At 50.9% G+C, this 16275-nt stretch overlaps 5 protein-coding genes across 5 annotated transcripts; 3 read left to right on the top strand and 2 right to left on the bottom strand.

Annotated features, from left to right (window-relative positions):
* Positions 1 to 621: 621 nt before the first annotated feature.
* J3458_014335 (uncharacterized protein) lies at positions 622 to 2110 on the top strand (the record flags this gene model as incomplete). Its single annotated transcript, XM_007812632.2, has 2 exons — positions 622 to 1244; positions 1303 to 2110. 2 exons carry the CDS (start codon positions 622 to 624, stop codon positions 2108 to 2110), a joined length of 1431 nt encoding a protein of 476 aa, XP_007810823.2.
* Positions 2111 to 3235: 1125 nt separating this feature from the next.
* J3458_014334 (uncharacterized protein) lies at positions 3236 to 5429 on the bottom strand (the record flags this gene model as incomplete). The annotated part of the gene is made up of 6 exons (XM_066120502.1): positions 3236 to 3488; positions 3541 to 3736; positions 3794 to 4427; positions 4477 to 5009; positions 5072 to 5262; positions 5422 to 5429. 6 exons carry the CDS (start codon positions 5427 to 5429, stop codon positions 3236 to 3238), a joined length of 1815 nt encoding a protein of 604 aa, XP_065974335.1.
* Positions 5430 to 5935: 506 nt separating this feature from the next.
* Positions 5936 to 7617, top strand: J3458_014333 (uncharacterized protein). Its single transcript, XM_066120501.1, has 2 exons — positions 5936 to 6263; positions 6348 to 7617. The coding sequence occupies exon 2, from the start codon at positions 6743 to 6745 to the stop codon at positions 7349 to 7351; it is 609 nt and encodes a 202-aa protein (XP_065974334.1). The 5' UTR covers positions 5936 to 6263; positions 6348 to 6742; the 3' UTR covers positions 7352 to 7617.
* A 24-nt stretch (positions 7618 to 7641) lies between these two features.
* Positions 7642 to 8938, top strand: J3458_014332 (uncharacterized protein; the record flags this gene model as incomplete). Its single annotated transcript, XM_007812630.2, has 1 exon — positions 7642 to 8938. The coding sequence occupies one exon, from the start codon at positions 7642 to 7644 to the stop codon at positions 8341 to 8343; it is 702 nt and encodes a 233-aa protein (XP_007810821.2). The 3' UTR covers positions 8344 to 8938.
* A 467-nt stretch (positions 8939 to 9405) lies between these two features.
* J3458_014331 (uncharacterized protein) lies at positions 9406 to 12942 on the bottom strand. Its single transcript, XM_007812629.2, has 4 exons — positions 11051 to 12942; positions 10735 to 10985; positions 10588 to 10671; positions 9406 to 10533 (listed from the first exon to the last, which is right to left on the bottom strand). Exons 1-4 carry the CDS (start codon positions 11702 to 11704, stop codon positions 9639 to 9641), a joined length of 1884 nt encoding a protein of 627 aa, XP_007810820.2. The 5' UTR covers positions 11705 to 12942; the 3' UTR covers positions 9406 to 9638.
* Between the last annotated feature and the right edge of the window lie 3333 nt (positions 12943 to 16275).

The following is a 16275-nucleotide window of genomic DNA, read 5'->3' as shown; positions in this document are numbered from 1 at the left end:
AAATGCCTCTCGAACCGTCTTTCTTCCCCGCATATCGGAGCATTCCACCGCAGGACCGCTTGCCGTCGCACGCACCTTGGCACTTATAGAGAGGGCCATGAGCATGTCGAGTATCCAATTTGAACGCTGCTTTCACCATGGGCCGAAGCAGCCCCGGGTGTAGCATACAAGAATGTTTGATCCAGGCTAAGCCGCGCCCTTGTATTGCTCTCAGGCCGCATTATGACTATACAGCAGGGCAACAGCATGTAAACTCAAGTAACCAAGGAACGGTGTGCGTAAAAGGCACAATGGTGCGTTATCAACACAAACATGGCCAGATCATTGGCTGCCAGGCGCAGCACTTACTAAACGGGGAACGTTTGAGACAACCATGTGTTGCACGATAAGGGGTCACGCGGTGCAGAACTCGGAGCATAGTGAGCATATAGCATAGTACGGTAGTTGCACCACAGAGTTTCGGCTTGCAACCCGATAAGCCTCCTTCGTAAACATGGCGTTGAACACAGAGAGACACTACCAAGGCGGGGGTCGTGACCATCATTAAAGTTTATCAGTCGCCTCGCGACATAGTAGCCAAAGCCTCGGTCAACCCAGATTCTTAACATATTCACTGAAGAGATGGCCGCTCTCCGACACGGGTACTATGCTCGCATAGCATATAGAGCACTGTCTACACAAGCATCGTCAAGAAGCAGCTCTCCAACACTTTCAGCCGACGGGAGGTTCTGCAGTCCCTCTATCGCCAAGTACGCGGAGAATGCGTCACCAGCCATTGTATCTGAAGCAGAGTCTCCTGCCCCTTTATCTGCCTTGCCCACAGGGGTCCTGTGTAGATCTCTGTTTGTAAACTCCATCTCTTCCAGACCATATCTTCTTAGTCAAGCCATCTCATTCATGGACTTCTTGACCCAGCCCAACAGGTCCTTCCTCTTTGACATCAACCGCAACAAACTACTTGCGTGGATCGTGAGAAGAGTGGCATACAGACACTTTTGCGCTGGGGAGTCAGGAAGCGAAGTCAGGCAAACGCTGAAACGGTTCAAAATGATGGGATTCCGAGGAACCATTGTCACATATGCGAGAGAGACCGTGTTTGACTGTAACAAAAAGGACGTCCAAGGCGTGGGAATCGAGTCGTTTGCAGGCAAAGCCACGGATCTGTGTCCAAACATACGGAGCTGGCGCAACGGTGTGCTGGAGACCATCGATATGCTGGGGCAAGGCGACCAACTGGCGGTCAAGTACGCACCATGATCTCTGAATTGCAGATACTTTTGACTAACTTGGCGTAATTGCTAGGTTTACCGGCGCCGGTCCCCTGGTGACGGATGCCCTCGCTGCCGGACAGCCACTCCCCAAGCAAATGTCAGATGCGTTGATGGCCATCAGCGACGAATGCAAACAGCGACAAGTGCGATTGTTAATAGATGCAGAGTCTCAGCTTTATCAACATGCAATTGCCAAAGCCGGGCTTGATCTGATGAAGCGGTACAACAGGGATGGCCACGCCCTCATATATAGCACATACCAAGCCTACCTGAAAAGCACGCCGCCGGCAATAGAATCTCATCTGATAGCCGCTCTGGAGGGAAAATTCACACTGGGCCTGAAGCTCGTGCGCGGTGCATATCTAGCTACGGAGAAGAGGTCCCTGATCCACGACACAAAAAGAGACACGGACAATGCCTACAACGCAATTGCTCACGGGGCGTTGTGCAAACACATTGGCAGCATTGGGGCCGAAGGCGGCCGCCCCTTTCCGTCCGTTAACCTGATGCTATGCGGCCACAACAAAGAGAGTGTATTTGGCTCCTACGCGCTGCACCAGCAGCGTCTGTTGCACGGCTTGCCAACCGTGCCTCTCGGGTTTGCCCAACTACAAGGCATGTCGGATGAGATCAGCTTCGGGTTGCTCCAGCTTGGCCAGAGGCAGGGACCCGGACCAGACGTCTACAAGTGCTCGACCTGGGGCACGTTGAAGGAGTGTCTTGGGTACCTCACGCGGCGGGCTCTTGAGAATAGAGACGCCGCGGGAAGAACGGTGGATGAATACAGGGCATTGAAGATGGAAGCGAAGAGAAGACTTAGGTCGCTCATTCCCCTCTGAGAGGTGACCTTTATCAGAGCGATATGTCAGCAGGCTCTATAGCATCATAGGAAATTGCGTACCGCTTAAAGTTGATTTGGTTGCTTCCGGTGACTCTATTTCTTTCGCAGTGTGTGTACGGCAAGCTCAATCCCATGTCCTCTTTTTACATCCCCGAAATGAGGAAAATCCTAACACCCAGCATGAAAGAGCGTATTTTCATCCTCAAGCTGTCTCTCCAGCCATCAAGGCCAGTCCATACGCTTAGCATCCACCCCTGCATCGGACTCCTTCGACTAGGTATTAAACTTTTCAAAGACACGCATTTGTTTCGACGGCCTGCTCTTCACGCCACATTACTGGTGACGGATGGATTCAGCTCCAGCATGTACGGCTTCTAGAATTGTGTCGCAGAAAGAGTGGTAGCATGGCTTGGTCTGTTTTGTTTGAATTGATGTTCATAATGCGGACTTCTCACCGCCCATCGCCGAACAATCACCTTTCTTTGATCCTTTCACACCATGATAAAAGAACCGAACGGCCTTGCCTTTGGAGCTACCGTTGACATCAACACCTATTTCGTTGATGTCATGTCAATTCCTTCATGACTTGCTGCCACGTGAACAATGCTGATGCTCCCTTCTGTTTCTCATCAAACACAGAATCTTGGAGGGCCACCTCAGGGCCCTTCACCAGGCCGCTATCTCATTGTGATGCCATAAAATAGAACTCTAAGCAGTGAGAGCCAAGGCCGTTAGAATTAACAATTTCGCAACATAAGGGAGAGAGCAAATCTGTGTGTCTTGTATACCCTGAAAAGAGTGCTCTAATTTGCCGATCAGGCGAGTTGCCAGGCGCATATCTAGAGCAGGAAGAGTGAGAGTACTCCCAATCACCACAGGAAGCTGTAGAGGATTCGTTCACTGTGTCCTGCAAAACCCTCGTTGTCGCAAGCTGAAACCACACAAGGCGGAACACAATGCCACGTTGACCCTGGCGCGTCTCGTGCGGTATGTAGTCTTGTAGGGTAATATTTTGCCCTAATGCGACTGCGAGTTGTGGAGCTTAGGTCTGGTCCCGGTGTTTCTCTTCCCAGGCCGTAGCTCGTACATATAACTGATGCATCACCACAGTACCGTAAATGTCTCAACGGAACATGTCTAAAAGCCGCTGTACGGGCCAAGCATGGGTATCTCGGTACTTCTCCACCACCATCCTGATTGCCCGGCGCTCATACTGGTCTGTGAAGAAATCCCCGTATAACTGGATTCCAAACGTAGCATGAACAAGAGCAGGCGGCGACGCAGGGTTGCAAAGGCCAATCCCGCACTGCTCGAGTAAAAGGAGTCTCACGTCATTTTCGACGTGTCTCCAACTAGATCGAGAAACTGCATGTGCTCTGAAGGCTATTAGTCAAAGAGTGAGTAATAAACCAGTCGACCCGAGCTTACCTAAGTTGAGGATTCTCGGCCACCAGTACTGATTTGGCTAAGAGACCAAGCTGCATGCTTGTCACTTCAATATTAGATCGATACCAAACAGTGGGAAAGATCTCGCCTTTGGACTTGTCAGCTGGCTTCTTGTAAATGGGTTCAATATCGAAGAGAATATTCTTCTCAAGATGTTCGTGCTGATCCATCAGTCTCGCTAGCGAATGATTAGCATAAATATCATGTCGGCAACAAAGCAGATGGTAGCACTCACCCCATTCATATTCAGAGCCATCTCCCCACTTCCATTTTGCTACTTGAACTAGATGCATTACAGTCTTGTTTGCTCTGGAGGCACTGTGCCAAAACTCCGGGGGTAAAATCAGCTGAGGAGCTTCAAGGCGTGTAAAGGAATGGTAGATTTCTTGTCTTAGAGCCATCCAATAAGCTGCTTGCATCAAACTGCGACGGCCAAAAACAGATTGCGACGGCGGGCTTCGCAAGACAGCGTCTATGATAGCAAGAAAGTTAACTTGCTTCCCGCACCCCGATAGCATGCTTCGTGGCTGTCCCGAGAGGGACGGCGAATCGTCTTCATTATCGATTTCCTCCAACTGCCGTAGGATAACGGCGGTGGCAACGATACTATCACGATAGTCATCATCCATAGCGTCGTGAAACTGTCGGAGAGCGGGCATGCAGTGAAGCATATATTCCACGGCTGAGTGTTCATCCAAGTTGGGGAGAAGCTGTCCATGGTAGAGTATGCCTTGTGGAGTCTTGTACTGTGGCAAGCGGCTCAAGTGACGGGCAGCTACTGCAAAAATGGCGTTTAGAAGATGAGGGTGGTCCCTGGCCCTGGTAGGTACAACCAGATGAAAGTGCCGACTCTCATCACACAAGTCAAACTACACACTGTGAGCAAAGGAGATAGGAAGTACAGAAAATCGTGCTTACCCAATGAGATATTTCTTCAATGTAGTACCTGAGAAGACATGCCTCTTGAACATCCTCTAACGGAAATACTCGTCTGGTGTCGTCCGAGGCTGACATACATGGTATGGACGATGCTTGGATAGTGGGGGACCCCTGGGAGAGTGCTTGAGCGAGACTAGGTCCTCGCTGGTTCCCCTTTCCGTTTCCGTATATGCCAGGGTTAAGCTGACTGATGGAGGGCAAGTACGGCGCTTGTGTGCTTGGCGATTCTGGCTGCTTAAGACGAAATCCTTGGTCGCTGCTAAAGCTGTCTGATGTCATTAAGTTTGGGAAAAAGCCAGAGTCCTCCGCCAGGATTGGGCGCAAGTCTGTGTCCATGGCAGAGCTGGTGGATGAATGGGATGGTGACGACTGAGTAGGTTGGGTTTCATTTAGGGGACGACCTTCTGACGACACTACTCCCGGTCCAGCAATTGTCGACCAAGGTGGTGATGAGCCTTGATCTGGAGTCAAGGGTTCTCGGGCAGCAGAGCCACCACGAGCGTGAAAGCGGACTGAGGGCCAGGTATCGTCACGTTAGTATCAGCGAGGTGTCGACTAGACGGGAAATACGCACAATGTCTAGCTTCACTATTGACCCATTGCTGATCTTTGGAGAAACTTGCAACCGATCCATGCTTGAAGACCGTCTTTTTGACTGGCCGTGAGCATGGAAGCTTCTTCAGCTGGCATCGCCGACATTTGGGGCGCTCTTCGTCACCTGCAGCAGTAGAGTCAGGGTATATGCTTGAGGGAAAGAAGTCATCTCTATGGAAGAACGCAAAAGAAACTTCTAAAAAAGACCCTGCTCAGAAATTTCGGTGCATTCTGCTCACATTTGACATGTTTTTCTATTTCTAGGTCAGTATAGTAGCTACAGGCCTCAGGCGCTGAGGAAGGGCCTCGGTTGTACCAGACAGTACTCACCTTTGCATTGCAGACAAGGTTGCTTTACCGCAGGCATTTCCCGCACATATCACGCCGCCGCTTCTGTACACAATGGAACAACGGGACAGATCCGACAAAGATTAGATTACAATCGAATTGGACCCCCAGCGACTGCGAAGGACAAAATCGGCGGTACGCGGATTGTCAGGTACGAATGCGCAAATCCGGGGAAGAATCAATGAGGAAAGAGGCGGCGAAGTTGAGCCGAAATTGGCAACGGCTAATGAAGAGTCCAATGGACGTAAGCAAAAGCCGATGACCCGGGGCTCATGGGAATCCTGCGCTTGATGATTGGCAAATGGAGGCCATGAATGGAGGGAGGTGGAGGCGGGGCCGCATCAGTCCAACACTGGTACTCCGTACGCTCAGTGGCTAGGGAATCGGCAGTTACTGTCTCAGTCTCGCCTGCGTACCTGGGATGATTGAGAATGATGTCAACGGCACAAAGTGCGGAGTACTGGTGATGGTACAAGATTGAACAGACCAGACTCTTCGAAGAAGGAGGACTTGGTGTTGTCGAGCGACGAGCACTGAGGCTTCAGGCAGCGCTCGAGCACCTGACTTGACTAGTCGAAGTCGATTGGCTGGTGAGACGTTCTGGTTTCATGGCAGGTGTAATCGACCAGATATGCTCCTTCCCAGATTGGCGTTGGTTGAAGCACCAATAAACCGTGGAACATTCAAACCACCCTCTTCGAAGGACCGTGAACTTGCCAATCCTTCACCCGGACGGATCTCCAAGCGTGATAGACAAGATCTTGTCTTGATTCAGACAGCAGAGTTGCGCGCCTATTCCACTTCATTTGCACCCCCTAGTCACAGTGAGACTTCAGAGCTCTTGCAGTCTCGCATGATCGTCACCTTGGACTCTGTCTGCCAATAAAGCTAACGCTAAAGTCATGTAGTACACAACGCTTATGCAGTGCGACGACCACGACGGATTCCGGGGCCGATTGAAAAGCACATTTACGAGGGCAGGCAGGGACTTCAACAAGGAAACGTGAAGGAATGTGGCTGCTTGGGATTCGCCTCATGCACGAGATCAGCCGCACAACATGAGTCACGGTGGCGAGGCCTAGGCAGCACATTTAGTTATCGGAGACTCTGAGAGTGAGAGGGAGGCTGCTTCAACCCTTGCGAGATTAAAGGTCTTTTACAATTGGCACTCATCATCCTGGCAAGGGTACTTCTCGAACCTGTACCACAGATCCTGCACTCGAGGTCTTGTGTGTATAAGAACATAGAGACCCTCACTTACCTCATCGAGGAGCTTCGACGCCGTGTACAATACAACAGGGACATGGCAGACACAAAAGCATCCCGCCAACCCGTCACTGGCTCATGCCATTGTGGAACCATTAAATATGCCGCCTTCCTCACCTTGCCCCCGACTCACAATGAATCGAACCCGCCAACCAAGCAAGACCAGCGCATCTACCGATGCAACTGTACCATGTGTCACAAAGCAGGCTTCTTTCACGTCAGGGTCGCCAACAAAACCGACGATTTTCTACTTCTGTCGCCACTCAATCCGTTACAAGAACTAGGCGATTACTTAATCCACAACAAGGTCCTTCACTGGCTCTACTGCAAAACCTGCGGTGTACGGTGCTTTACATTCATGGGCACGGGGGAAGTGGTGGACCTTGATCTTGCAGAGCTGCGTGTGCCTGGGTATACTGACAAGGGCCAAAAAACTCGAGTTTGGAGAGCCAAAGAGGACGGAGGCCATCCTGAGTATGGGACTTATTTGAGTTTCAATGGTAACACGGTTGATGCTTCGTCAAAGTCATTTGATATGAGGGAAATGGTTGAGCAAAACTGCATTCAGTTTTATGATTATTTGGCAGAGGATGAGAAGCGACAACCTGTACGGTACGGCCGGCCGCACCAGAGCGGTTGCTATTGATACGTGTGCAAAAGCGACAATGAGGGCGACCAAGAGTATTTTCCATCGAACAGCTCTCGGTGTTTGGTCTGCACACTAATCGCACACTAATCGCACACTAAAGTGTCGTATTTGTCGCGTCGGAAACAACGCTGACATTGTGACGTGGCCTTGGCATCTCACGTCTTAGGATCCAACTTAAGCCGCTCTCAAATCCATCCTCATAATTCTGACTCACCGTTACTTAAAATACCCATTTTACAGAATAGAACTTGAAGGCTCTTTAGCAAGGCGTAAACTAAAACTCAAGTATGCGGCAGTCAACAGAATCGCAATCGCCCACAGTTGCCACAATATTTTCCAGCGTCACAATCGAGACTACGCTGCCAGTCCATCCGTACGAACCACTAGAAAATCGGAAGGCCATCAAGACAAAACGCCTGTTGATACGGCCACTGAAACCAAGCGACCTAGAGGATCTCCATGCCTTGAGGTCTCAGCCCGAAGTGGCCGCCTGGTCGTCCAAAGGAAAGCCGAACGAGTCGATAGATATCACCCGCTTGGAGCTAGAAGAAGGTCTCAGTAGAGATGTGTACCAATTTGCAATATGCCTGTCTAACGGAGAGATGATCGGAATCGGTGGTTCGCATCGGAGGCAAGGAAACCTCGGCTGGCCAGTCATCGGCTACGCAATCCGTCACGAGACCTGGGGAAACGGGTATGCCAATGAGTTTCTTGCTGCGTTTTTAGATCGCTGGTGGTCATTGCCAAGAGAGGCCGTGACTATTCCTGTAGAGAAGAGCACGGTTAGGGGGGATGGGCCGATAAAGGATGAACGTATTGTCGCAACAACGACGAACAAGAACACTGCAAGTCAGAAGGTCATGACCAAGAATGGCATGGAGCTGAATCGGATTTGGGACGAAGATGATTGGTCTAGACCAGGCCAGAAAGTGACAATGTACGGCTATATCGCGAAGCCTCACGTCGAGGATGCCGAGCCCACACCATAATAAAGTCGATATTGTACAGCACATTGTCTATAGTTTAGTTCCTCTAAATCTATGCCAACGTTCCCGGTGTCCTCTCGAGCCCATCAAGATGAAACGGCCTACAGCTCCTTTTCCAGAACGACAAAATACAAATCATCCCGCAAAGCCTGCCCGTTCGCAAGAGATGCATAGGGGAACGGTCTTGTCTGATCCGTTTTGGTGTACCCCCTCCGAATATACCAATCAATGAGTTCCTTTCCCGGCCAAATGACCAGCATGTCCATGACTCGCACGCCGAGCTCATCCCTCGCCATGGTTTCTGCCTCGGCCAGAATTCTTCTCCCCAATCCACCTGCTTGTCTGGTAGGATCTACAACAAAGAGGCCGAAATACCGATCCGCCGGCTTTACTCTCAATCTCGCAGCATCCTGCTAGCGCACCAGCCTCATGGTGTGCGACGAGTACCAAGCCGTTGCATCTGTGGCTTTCCGGTACGTCAAATGTATTTTTGTTGACCCCATTTGTTTTTGTTACAGATGAGTTGTCAGGCAGCGGTCTGTGGTGGTGTAAGTGACGCGTATGTCGAACTAGACCGGGCGAAGACAGCAATCATTCCACCATCTTTAGCACCTATATTGACGAGATTGAAGAAACAGGGGCTTTCCGGCCACAATGTCAGGCGGAGGGCGCACAATTGGGTCAAAGTTGACAAGTTTTTGACGTGGACGCCACCTCTAGCCAGCTAGGGAAATAACTCGGGCCTACCAGTGACCCCAGACGCTTCCAGATCTTCGCAGTTACCGTACCGACTATGGCCTCTAAACTTGTGAAAGAAATAATAATTTAGCGAGTTGGTCGATGCGCCTTCTGTTTGTCAATAGGCTAAGTTTTGGATGTCGGAAGATGCTAGTACACGATACTGTTCACCAGCCAGTATCGTGACGCAAAGCGATTAAAACGACGGCAGCCTTGCCCGCGGGCCGCGAGCATTTATTAAGCCTCCACGGCGCAGGCAAAAGGCCCAAGCATCCGTAAAATGTAACGACCTAGCATCAAAGACCAAGTCGGAAAAATGTGGACAGATTGAAAACGCCAGTCAATTCGTCAATTCAATACAAAAATTAAACCAATGAGTTCCATACTCTAAAGCTGACGCAAGACAGCGGATGTACTATTCCTAATTGCGCCGAAAGATTCCACCCAACGAAAGGGGAATCAGCTCGCCCTGTATCCATCGGGTATATATTCTCCTGATATTTTTTACAATAGAAAGAATTTTATGGTGTTGTCCCACTACATAACCTTATGTACCCTGCTCACCTCTTCTGACGACGACTGCGGACAAAGCTCATGATTGAATGGCCTCTCTCGGCAGAGGCACCCATATCAATGGATACTCGACGGTCTTTGACAAACTTTGGCCAAGTGTTGGTAAGAACCAAGTACTTGATGTGTTTCTCGGACTCGTCAAAAACAGCCTCGTCAAAGGACTCGGGAATCTCGCCCCAGAATTTGACGCCGTCGGAATATGAGGTTCCAGCAGGGCTTCCCTTTTCGGATGCTTGGGATGAAGTTTCCATAGAAGTCTTCTGGGCGGTTTCTGGAATATCGAAAGGGGTGGCAGGATCGACTTCAACCTTGTCGCCATACAGGGTGCGAGCAGATGCCTCGAACACGGCCTCCATCCTCTTGAGCTCAGTCGACGAAATGTTGATGGGGAAGTCGGCGTCCTTGATGCTGATAAACTCTGCGTAGATGCGAAGAGCACTGTTGAACCTCTCACGGATAAGCTCCCTGGTGGTGCTGTCCTTGACACCATCACGGACAGGCCGAGGCAGGGACGTCTTCCATTCAGCAACACTGGTCAGGAAGGCAATGTTTTCACCAGAGAAATCGCGGAGAGACGAGAATTCCTGAAGCGGGGTGGGATTGCGCTCCAGGACGTACTCGAGTGCGCTCATGGTAAGGATACTCTCTTGTGAATCGGTGGATTTGACGGAGCCGACCGTGGACTTCCGGCCGCTCATTAGGGAGTCGATTGCTGTGGAAGCGGTATTTACAGACTTGGCGCTGGAGCCAGTGTTCTCATTCTTTCTCTCCCATTGAGCGATCGAGTCCAGAGTCTCTTGGCGGAGGGTAGAAGCTTGCAAGACTTCCCAACAGGGCAGGAAAACAGTCAGAATTTCCAAGACCAATATCGAGATGCATATCCTATAACAGCGTTAGAAGAACACAGCCATGAAATTGCAAACGAGAGTGTCGCACCATTGAGGAGGCAAGAAGTATTTGTTGACTGGTTCCATGGCAGGGACGTAAAGGGCAATGAGCCACATGGGAGTTGCGTGTAGACTAATACCAGTTGACCCATTATCAGCATGGCTTCCTTGGACAGATGTGACGAGATGAACCTACCCAGCCACCGCGCAGCCAATAGTCTGCATTCTCCAGCCATGAGTGTCGTTGATGTTGCGAGACTTCCACAGAACGCAGGGGGCGACAATCCAGGCCCAGACAAATTGCCAGAAGATGCCAGGCCACCATTCCCAACCTCGACCCATTTCCATCTTCTGCTCCATTTCCGTGCCGTAGACTTCGGTGCCGGCAATTCCCCAACCGCTGTGCCACTTTCGGGAGATCAACCACATGAGAACAGTAAGGAACAACTGTTGCGCAATATTTAGAAGGCTGACACTAGCGTTTCATCATTCATCGAGGCTTTTTCACTGACCTGGAAGCCCATTCCCAGACTAACAAGGATCACCATTCTCGTCGTGTAGTTCAAGCTCCGGAAGCGATCCAAGATGCTCATTCCCCTCCTGGACCTGGTCGGCCCGTCCCCCTGGCGGTTGAGATATTTCTTTTGTACCTTGGCGACATAGAGGAACCTGCTGTTGGAGGCGTGAAACAAGGCAATACCAAGAGGCAAGTAGGTTCCCATGATCCAGTATTCACAGTCGCCCGGAGTCAAGGCGCCGACCACGTAGCCAAGCTGGACTGAGAAGTAGTACAAGTGAAGCAGAACCACGGCAGCAAGGGACAAGCCGATACCACGAATACGGAGAATAGGCGTGTCGCGGCGATAGACCAGATATCCCATGCCGCAGAGGAGCACAAATGTCCACACACACGCCCATGTTATCCACCAGATACCGATGCCGTCCAAGTTGGGTTCCTTCTTGGAATCGGCCGTTACTCCGAACTCGGACCCCATGATGCCGGCGACTGTTGGCAGTCCGATGTATAGTTGGGAAGGCGAGGGATTGTCTAAAAGAAGGTCTGCACGTGATTTATAGGAAACGACTTGAGACGGTCTGCCCAAGCAATGCGCCAGAGATGTTTTCCTACCAGTGTCTCGCTTGACAACTTCGCAAACAATACACATGGGAGGCTCAAGCTTTCGTCTCGTTAGCTTTTAGCAATTGCGCAACAGCGGAGACGATTCAGCACCAGCCATAGGAGGGGACTTTTGTCGTCAAGTGAAGACGGAATGAGAGGCGCTCCAGAAGACTCTTTCGGCTCGTGATCTGGGGACAGGCCCTTTACAAAGAATGGCGGTTATAAACAATATATGTTCAAAGCAGGAGGGTTCGGCAAAAGAAACGTGAGGATGGATTAGGAAATGGGAAAAATGTCAAACGGGCGAGACGGCAGAGTGAGTACAACATGACTTGCCCACCCCCAGTACGCAGTTGTATCCTTTCTTCTTTCGATTCGGCGTAGAGCATTCCGAATCCACGCCATGGTGCCCCTAGTCAAACAACAGAAGCACTCACTGCAGCCCTTCCTCCCTTTGTCTCTCTTATCTGCGCCCGCGACGCTCCCTCCCATAACTTGAGTTCTGCGTTGAGACGAGACGTGGGGATACAGGACGGGGAAAGCCCTTGCTTCTGCTTCCCGCCCTGGCCATTTGTACGACCCGCGTAACCTTGTTGGTCGCCTACTGGCCTGTGGTGGGTGTTGTCTCGCTCGAGGTGATGGATGGACGACACGCGCTACGCGCTGGACAAGACAGCTGAGCCGAAATCTTGTGCACGTTGGGCTCGAATGTGTTCGGCCTAGTCTCAATGACCGGCTTGGTTCCAGCAAGAGACGTGAACCGCGGCAAGGAACAGCCGAAGCCCTATCTCCTACCTCCGTAGGGGATCACGACAATCATCGGGCGCCGGCAACACTGGACTAGACGTTGGCTCATTGAAGGACCGGTTGGTTGGGCTCTCACTTCCGCCGGCCCCAGCGAGCCGTAACTCTTAGCACCAGGGCCAACCTGGACGAGGAGAAACAGTTGTGTGGGAGCAGCCAGGGTCACCCCTGTGCCCAGGGCTCGACCGAATGGAATTCGTCAAAACTGGGTTTCGATCCCGAGTCAGAAGCAAATCGACCCGATCAATGGGCGATTAGCACTGGAGCAAGGAGATGATCTTCCACCTTCTCTTTTTAAAAACGAGCTTGGGAAGTGTAGTGGAGACGGAAATACCCCGAGATAAAGTTATCCCAGCACACAATGAGTTGAGATGGTGGAGACGGGACATGTTCTCGCGCTAGAATCCAAGAAGCCACGCCATACTCCGTACTACGCCGTACTCTGGCACTTGGACGGCGTGGTGTGCCGGACGGAATGACTTGTCGGGGAGGGTGTGATGGGGGGAGGAGACGAAATATCTACCCAGAGCGGCGCTCGCAGCGTGGCCCCGAGACGAAATGCTAATAACCATCTGGCATCCAGTCAGGCAATGGCTTTATCCCCGGTGATACCAAATCTCTACCATCTCGCGAATTAATTACCTCATCTTGGAACACCGGCAAGTAAAAAACCGCCCCGGAATTTGCCCTGGCGAATGGCGGGTGGCCCCATAGTTCATTGTGTCTCTTGTTTTTCCAGCTTTGGGCAGCCCCTTGCGTACTTGGCTTGGCTGGGGTGACATCTGATGAAATGCCCATACCACTGTCGAAAGATTGCCAAACGAGTTTAGCGATGGAGAATTTACATCTCTGTGTTTCTTCCTTGCCGCCCAACAAGGTACCAACCCGCCGTTGCCAATGCCGTCCCAAGGTCACGGGACCGAAGCAATTACAAGCCTCGCTCACATGGCGGCCCGAGTGTGTTGTGTACGACTCTTGTTGGACTAATCAACAATGTCGAAACACTTGAATGAGTCCACGACGTCCTCGATGGAACAACGATCCCCGGGGCGTTGTTCAATGCATCTATACCCCATGCTACTCCCCATCGTACAATCGGCGGAGTTGTTTTGCAACAGTCACGAGATAAGACGGAACAAAACAGCCACATGCGCCAAATTCGTCAACTAGCAACCGGCGAGTTTTGCCCCAGAAGACCTCCAACTCTGCCCAAGGCAACTGCCGCAGGGCAGCCGAATGAGTGCATGAGTTCATGTCAGGACGAGCTGTTCACGTTTCTTTTCTTATTAATAGGAACCAGTTATCGACTCAACATGCTGGTCTCAAATGCATGCAGGCCCTTGACCCCGGCCGGGAAACGTTTTTCTTTTTGCTACACGAAACCGGCCTGTTGGGGAACAACACTTGAGCGCGGCAAACATAACCAACGCCTTCACCTCTTCCATGAGGATTTTCAACCAATAATACACCAGCTGGCGCAGGACTTGACCAAATGACGAATTCGTGCCTACAGTGGCTTGTCCAACCCTGTCCTGGCCGCACCAGGTCGATGCAACCCGTATGTTATACTACGCGATACACACCCGACCCTCGTCAGAGTGAGGTGACATCTGGTCCAGTCTGTTTGTGATGTTTGTCGACTAAAGACCATTATGGACCATCCAAAACACATGCGGGCTTGACGCTACATGCAGGGACGGCGGAGGAGCAGGGAGCAAAAAGTGGGTGACGGGAAATTGGCCAGCATCTCATGCAGGACAACGGCCTAGAATCCGCTGTCGCAAGTGTACGGAGCAAGTAACTACGTATTGCTCTTGCATCCATCAGAGCCTTTTGCCCAATTGTCGGCATAAACCCCCCTGATCGATCTACATACGATCTTTGTCCTCTAGGGATCCAGACATCCATGCCGTCACTCCGGCTCATATGTCTAGTCTAGTCTTAAACTTTTCAGGTGCCGTTACCAGGACCTAGAGGTTTCATGCGGCGCGCAACACACGGGGAGAAAAGGGATAGCTCTCGCACAGAGGAGGCGCCTCTGGAGATGCTTAGAACCCGACCATCCGAACCGCTGCTAACAACAGTTCGTGACCCAAATGTGTGGCTCTTGGGCCCATGTTGCCAAGGCGGATGACCTGGGTTGCGCGGGATCATCCCTTTTCCCCCGACGACCAAGATCAGGGACAGACGACTTTGCAACCTATCCTTCAATATAATACGTGCAGAGGGAGCATTCTATCTGCAAGACCCTCACTTTCCTGAAACCACGTTTAAGTTTATGGTGCATTTGAGCCGTTGAGTAGATGGTATCATTGATATGCAACAACTACGAGGAAACTTGGTCAACTTGCCCGTACTATGTAGTTACTTCAATGTGTTTGGCGACTGTAGTATCCAATCCGACTTATGAGAGAACCCCGATGGCCAAAGACGGTTTTTTCTCAACAGCCATCACACTAGTCTGCCTATTGTTTCTACGTATTCTCCAGCTGGTTGGTAGTCGCCGAGCATGGAGTGAAGTTCCCGCCATTCAATCTCGGAGGGCACAGGCCGCAGGCGTCAACCCTGCCGGCCCGCGTGCGGCCAGAGTCATCTCCCAGGGAGATTTATTTTGGCAGGTTCTTAACAAGACGACCCCGGTCCAAAAAAAGAGGATACCCGTGACAAATACCTTTGTACTCCGTACGACGTGAGCATTTTCTGTTTGGGCGCCTCGTAGTGAAACCATCGGCTGACTTTTACCACTCCCTAGTTGTAGGCCGATATCAATAGCCCAGCTTCGGCGACAACAGTCTTAAATGGCCATACAGATTATTGATGACCACGTTACTCCAAGGGAGTTTTCGGCAATTGGGATGAAGAAGAAACTACTAACCACTCGAGTTGGCCTGGCGCACGGACTATCGAACGTCGGGGTTAAAGGGGACCAAAGACGGGTAGATGGTGAAACACGAAACAACTTTTTCAAAGTTATAGTAGTAGCAATTACCCTTCATTCTGCTGCCGAAAGCCTACAGTCGTATATGCAAGGTCGTTTAATCAGGTTCCAACGTTGCTGGTTGTGAACTCACATTACCGTGAGTTACATGGACCGGGGCTCTGACAAGTCACAACTGCCCATCGTCTACTCCGTAAACTAGTCCTCAACGGTGAATAATCGCTAAACGACTCAATACCTGCGTATTTGAAACAGTTTGGAGGTTGAGGGACACCCCGACAAGGAGAGGCTTTCTTATGTGTAGACTTGATCCCACCCACTACCCTAGATTATGGCCCGAGATGCTGCGACGACGAGGACACAAGAGGAACGATTTGAAGCAGAGAGACATATGGCGAGCTGTTAATTGTGTATGCACACATGGCAAGATCGGGTATTTATTCAATCTCGTGTCCAACTGTGTGCGGCTTGCAGCAATCAGCGACTCTTGATCAGAGGTACGACACTCTGTTGTTCAAAGGATGAGGTAGAATGCAAAAAGTGTATTCGAAATAAACCTACGAAACGCGGCTACGGCTGGGCGAAGCATTCGTGAACCAAAAGGACACGCCACAGCTACTTGCTGGTTCCGAAACGCTGTAGTTGAATGTATCCATGTGTACATATTTATCGTCTTAACTCGCGGATCAAGTTGTAGTCTAAACCACTTGCTACACATGGAAAGATTTGCAAAGGCACTTACTTACTCTGTTCCTCAACTCCACCAAAGGTCTCATCCGTGCTCAGTCTACTGCAGATCTCGCTCTCAAAGCAATCCAGTCTATTGACACTGTTTTTGATTCATCATGGAAATTTCTCAAGGTGACAATGCAGTC

Source organism: Metarhizium acridum, assembly GCF_019434415.1.
Source record: "Metarhizium acridum strain ARSEF 324 chromosome Unknown scaffold_320, whole genome shotgun sequence".
Taxonomy (NCBI): domain Eukaryota; kingdom Fungi; phylum Ascomycota; class Sordariomycetes; order Hypocreales; family Clavicipitaceae; genus Metarhizium; species Metarhizium acridum.
Note: the sequence above shows the minus strand (reverse complement) of the source record. Positions and strands in the feature narration are given on the sequence as shown.

Excerpts from the sequence above, each read along its gene's own strand:
- J3458_014331 (XM_007812629.2), bottom strand. The coding sequence starts at position 11,704 with ATGTGTATTGTTTGCGAAGTTGTCAAGCGAGACACTGGTAGGAAAACA. Across the intron at positions 10,672-10,734 it reads ATTGGCTGCGCGGTGGCTGG|TCTACACGCAACTCCCATGT; the intron begins GTAGGTTCATCT and ends AACTGGTATTAG. Across the intron at positions 10,534-10,587 it reads TACTTCTTGCCTCCTCAATG|GATATGCATCTCGATATTGG; the intron begins GTGCGACACTCT and ends ACGCTGTTATAG.
- J3458_014333 (XM_066120501.1), top strand. The coding sequence starts at position 6,743 with ATGGCAGACACAAAAGCATCCCGCCAACCCGTCACTGGCTCATGCCAT.